This window comes from Pyxicephalus adspersus, chromosome 6, assembly GCF_032062135.1.
Source record: "Pyxicephalus adspersus chromosome 6, UCB_Pads_2.0, whole genome shotgun sequence".
Lineage (NCBI taxonomy): Eukaryota > Metazoa > Chordata > Amphibia > Anura > Pyxicephalidae > Pyxicephalus > Pyxicephalus adspersus.
Genome location: NC_092863.1, coordinates 1156191 through 1161190, shown reverse-complemented (window position 1 = coordinate 1161190; position 5000 = coordinate 1156191). Strand labels below are relative to the sequence as shown.

Here is a 5000-nt window from a genome sequence, read left to right as displayed (position 1 = left end):
CCCGGCCTACCTTCTACCCACAGTGCACCCTGCGTCCTCCCCCGAGCCTGCCTTCTTCTCATAACACACCTTGCAGCCATCTTTTCAGTTAATGACGCACATGGTCATCCACATTTTCTAAACCTCACCAGCCCGGATCCCCTTCTCCCATTGCCCAGGTTTGATGTTCACATGCCCTCTGTAGGTACAGAGACGCAACTTGGGCACTCTGACTCTCCCAAATTTGCAGTAACTTACACTACATGAATGCCGTGGCAGCCATGACACCCTGACCAGTTCACAGCTTGTCCTTCCTTGAGCCTCTTTATTGGTATGTACTGTGCACATCAGGAACACCTACCTGACCCACTCTGACCCATCGTCCACCCAATCCAACCCTTCTCCAAGATCTCATTTTACTGTTTGTATTTTTTTTTCTCATTTTTTTTATATTTGTAAATGAAGTGAATGTATATTTGTGAACAGTGAATCCCCCACCATCCAGAGCACCAATTACTTCTTTTACTGTTAGTTTATATAAAAGCTTTGTGTTGTCACCCCCATGTGACCCCTAAGTTCCACAATCACCTCTGTAATAAGATAACTTTGTTCTTGCAGTGGTTCCCCTCACCCCTCTCCTTTAGAAAGCTGCACTCTGCTATGCCCAGCACTCCTGACTATGGTTGGGGCCACATCCATTACAATGCTGGGGGACCGGACATCCGAGGGATGGAGGATGCAACGGACCAAATAGCACCGACTGCAGCAGGAGCGAGGGGCCATGTTCCTCATTATCCAACAACATATCACAAGAGAAATCCCTGACTATAGAAGGAAAGCCACTTCAAAAATACTTTCACCCGAGATCAGCTTTCCATTATTTCACCCTTAGTAGTGAAAATGACAATTACTGTAATACCTGACCTCAAATAGTATCTCCCAGCTCCTGAGTGTGCAAAGCCAGACAACTGGAGGATTCCAAGGGCCCAGCTCCAGGGTCAGCCTCATAGAAAGCAAATCAAGGAAAGAAATCTGTCCCAAGTTCACCCACAGATAAAATGGCTGCATCAGTCAGATCATGACCGGTCCTCTTTATTATAAACTTGATGTTGAGAGAATGCGTTACTGTCCAATATCGAATTATATAGAGGGATCACATCTCCAGCTACAGGAAATATTCCCGGGGTCAGGATGCTTGTCACATGGTACACGTATGATGGTACGCTCCATACAGCCTCATATGTAGAGCAATGAGAGAGTGGTGGGGTGCTGGGAGAGTTAACAAGAACAAGCTATTATAGATAAGAGCAGAACATGACAAATGCCACCCGGGGGGGAATACCTAAACCTCCCCTGCCATTAGGAACCAAATCTGGACACCTAACTCATCTGCCCCAGGCTACGCTGCCACCTCTAACCTGAATTCCACCCCACAATGGACCCTGCTGCCTCCCAACCGGCTTGACCTGCAGCCTCCCCTGAACCTAAATTCCACCCCACAATGGACCCAGCCGACTTGCCCTGGCCTGACTTCCACCCCACAATGGACCCAGCTGCCTCTACCCCCAGCCTGACTTCCACCCACAGTGCACCCTGCTTCCAACCCCCGGCCTGACTTCCACCCATAGTGCACCCTGCGGCCTCACCCCCAGGCCTGACTTCAACCCCACAATGGACCCTGCTGCCTCAACCCGGCCTGACCTCCACCCCACAATGGACCCAGCTGCCTCTGCCCCCAGTCTGACTTCAACCCACAGCTATGGATGTCCATATCGCAGGAGCTATGCTTGTTGTTAAAGAGAACCTTCAACAGACATGGAAGGGCCAGCTTGTCTTCATCTCTCAACAAACCTGCATGGAGGAGAGTTGGAATTACTCTTACATTACCTTCTTCTGTGTCTTTTGGAATGACATTATCATCCAATGGAATGCAGAGCAGGGAAAAGCTTACAGGAGACACTCCAATGCAAGATCATTGATTGCACCGGCTCTGCATGCCATAGGACTTCACATGGAGGAAGGGAGATGCCATCTTGGCCCTGGGACCATAGGAAGCAATGGGGCCAAGGTAAAAATATTTCCAACTTACCAGCAGATATTTCACCTACAGACAGGAAATAATATACAAAAGGAAGGGGCAGCAAACACAGATGACTTTACATTTAAATGAGAGGTCCACTTTCAAGGCATTTTCATAAATCAGTTCAGCAAAGCTCCACCTAATGTAATGTTACATGAGGGAAACCAGCTATGCCATGAATACCATTGAGTAGATCCAGCAAGAAATCTCAGCATTTATCAATGCTCCAACCACGTCAGCTGATCATCCTAGCATAGCCCACCAATGCCTATGGATTACACCATGGCGTCACACAAACACACGAGGCAAAACACGTAAAGAAATTCCAGATTTTTGGTATACAAATACAATTATCTGCAGACTGAAAGTTCAATGTTTGCTCCTCTTCAGATATCAGATGGGGAGGTGTCTGCTCGTCTCCACGAGTGCACTAATGGCACCAATGTCCATGAAATTAATAGAGTTCTAGAACTTCGATGGAATATTTCTCGTGGCTCTCACAAGGTCTCTGAAGCTTCTGAAGTTCTGATAAACTTCCTTCGACCTGATTCAGCTCTAAGAATAACTGCATCTGCAGAATACAAATATAAAACAAACTTATAATACTCCGATGGTACACCCATCCGTAATACAGCAGCCAGTAACCCACCAATAAGAAATGATCACAGTTCTCCCTAGGAAAGCCAATTGCAGCCATTGCTCAGGGTTCTGACATTCAGGGGCCCCAATCTGCACACTGCTACTCACCTGCTGATTAACACATTTCTGGAGGCTCCGAATCAGCGGTCTGGCTTTGGGGAGCAGCACCAAGATGGTGAAGTTGGCATCTAGGAGAAGATTCATCCAGTCTACAACCTGGAATAAAGAACGGAGTATAAAAGAGATAACCTGCTGTCCAATAAACTAGATCTTACCACTGACAATAGATTTTATAGAATAGGATTGTCAGACTGTTACAACATTTCTCCTAACAAATTAAATATTTGATTTTGTCGTACTAAGAAATGAACTGACCTCTGTGATTGACAGCTTCTTCTGTCCAGGGAGGTGCATTGTGAGCTGCTGGCAGCAAGTCCTATACAGGAACTGCAGATAGGTCAGGAAGAGCTGGAAGGTAAGGTCAGACATTACTATGGAGCAATATAATACCAATATGTTGTACTTTGTCCATACAGTTACCCCTCCCTCCTAGCAGGAATACTTACTATGACTTGGTCAGTGGTCAGGTCCTTTAGATGGGGCAGGAGGTAATTCTCACTAAATGCGGCAGTCAGAACGGTGTTCCTGGGTGAATGTGTTAAGGAAAAGGAGAAAAGCAATAGAAAAATGTACAACCCCCACCATCACCATGCCTTCATCCCTCTCCAAACAGCAGCACCATCTCTATTCCAGTGTTATTCACAGTCAGGAAATGTGTACACCACACACTGTAAATGTCCCCTCCTGGACTCATATCACTGTAATAATGAAATAATAGAAGGATACAATAGGACGGCTCGCTTTCGGCTGACAGGACAGGCCTCCGGATTGTGTGGCACTTTCTTCAACACCTGGACGTCACAGCTGCCTTCTTCTATGCTGTCCGGACTGAACCCGTTCTGCATGGGGCGCCCTGCCGGTTCCTTTGGTTTGTCCTTTAAGTTAGGGGCTTCCTTCTCTTTAATATAAGATTCTACAGAGGTTGTGTTCAGCTCGGCGCCACTCAGGACATCTTCACTAATGCTGAAATACAGAGCAGAATATTACCACATTGATCTGCTCCCCCCTTGTACAGCTCCTCTCCTGCACTGGAATTCATTAGAAGCTGCAACAAGTCAGAAAGAGTCATTTCTTGGCCTGAACACATTGAGCCTCATCTAGTTATTTTCTCACCAGGCTGGAACGTTTCATTTATTGGAAATCATTTCCTTTCTAACAGCTCTGCATCACATGTGTTACCTACATGCCAATATAACCTGCTCACTCCTCTGACACACATCAAGCACTCTGCAGAACCCCTCCAAGGGACTGACGGGGTATATACAGACCCCTGCCCTCCTATCCCACCACTCTGATCTGGGACCATGGGGACCCCCAGATGAAGTCACTCGTAAGAAGCAATTACTGAATATATTACAATAGTCTGTTAATGAGGGGGAATAGAGAAGGCTAAAAATTCAGGGCAGGATCTACAAGTGACAGAGCAGCTCACCTAAGGAACATCTTTAAACAGGAGCAAAGCACCATCTCTGGGATATCAATAAACTGGCGCAGACAAAGCTGAAGAAGCTGAACATCTGATTTCTCCAAACCGAGAGCCATCACACCCGGACATAAACTGCAATACACAAAGAGTCAGTTAAAGCTTGCACATCCAAACCCCCCATAGAATATACCGCAGCACACAATACACACCTATAGGACAATTTGTTTGTATTGAGAAGATCGATCAGAGCATTTTGCGGGTAAAACGCGGGGTCCTTATTGCACCGTTCCACCAGACCTTCCATCAACTTCCCAGCTGTGATCTGGAAATCTGGAAGATTCTGACTAAATAAAGCCTTACGCACAAGAGAGGAGATCTGACCCTCAGAGGAGCTCTGCAGAAGACACAGAAAATAATGATTGTTCAGTATACAGGACGTCCCATAAACCACACCGTGTGCAAGGAGGGCGACGTCTCCTACCTGGATCCCCGAGAGAGAGACCTTCAACTGACATCCTCCATCACCGCCATCCTGCTTCACCCGAGACTGTACAGAAAGACCAACAGAAAGATTTCAGGAGAGGAGAGTTATAGAGGAAGGAGCAGAGTCCTCCAGCAGGGCAGAGTATTTCAGGAGAGGTCAGTTATAGAGGAAGGAGCAGAGTCCTCCAGCAGGGCAGAGTATTTCAGGAGAGGAGAGGTATAGAGGAAGGAGCAGAGTCCCCCAGCAGAGTATTTCAGGAGAGGAGAGTTATA

At 46.8% G+C, this 5000-nt stretch overlaps 1 protein-coding gene and 1 long non-coding RNA gene across 2 annotated transcripts in view; one reads left to right on the top strand and one right to left on the bottom strand.

The window, feature by feature from the left end:
• Positions 1-2374: 2374 nt before the first annotated feature.
• The window catches only part of NOL11 (nucleolar protein 11), a 7922-nt gene continuing 5296 nt past the window's right edge, over positions 2375-5000 (bottom strand). The window contains exons 11-18 of the mRNA XM_072414083.1: positions 4726-4791; positions 4454-4638; positions 4251-4376; positions 3545-3781; positions 3265-3343; positions 3074-3166; positions 2807-2914; positions 2375-2630 (exon numbers count right to left, since the gene is read on the bottom strand). Of these exons, the coding sequence (XP_072270184.1) occupies positions 2514-2630; positions 2807-2914; positions 3074-3166; positions 3265-3343; positions 3545-3781; positions 4251-4376; positions 4454-4638; positions 4726-4791 (1011 nt within the window). The 3' untranslated portion in view covers positions 2375-2513. The remainder of the gene's footprint in view (positions 2631-2806; positions 2915-3073; positions 3167-3264; positions 3344-3544; positions 3782-4250; positions 4377-4453; positions 4639-4725; positions 4792-5000) is intronic.
• The window catches only part of LOC140332865 (uncharacterized), a 359753-nt gene continuing 359527 nt past the window's right edge, over positions 4775-5000 (top strand). The window contains exon 1 of the long non-coding RNA XR_011921235.1: positions 4775-4944. This is a non-coding gene — a long non-coding RNA (uncharacterized lncRNA). The remainder of the gene's footprint in view (positions 4945-5000) is intronic.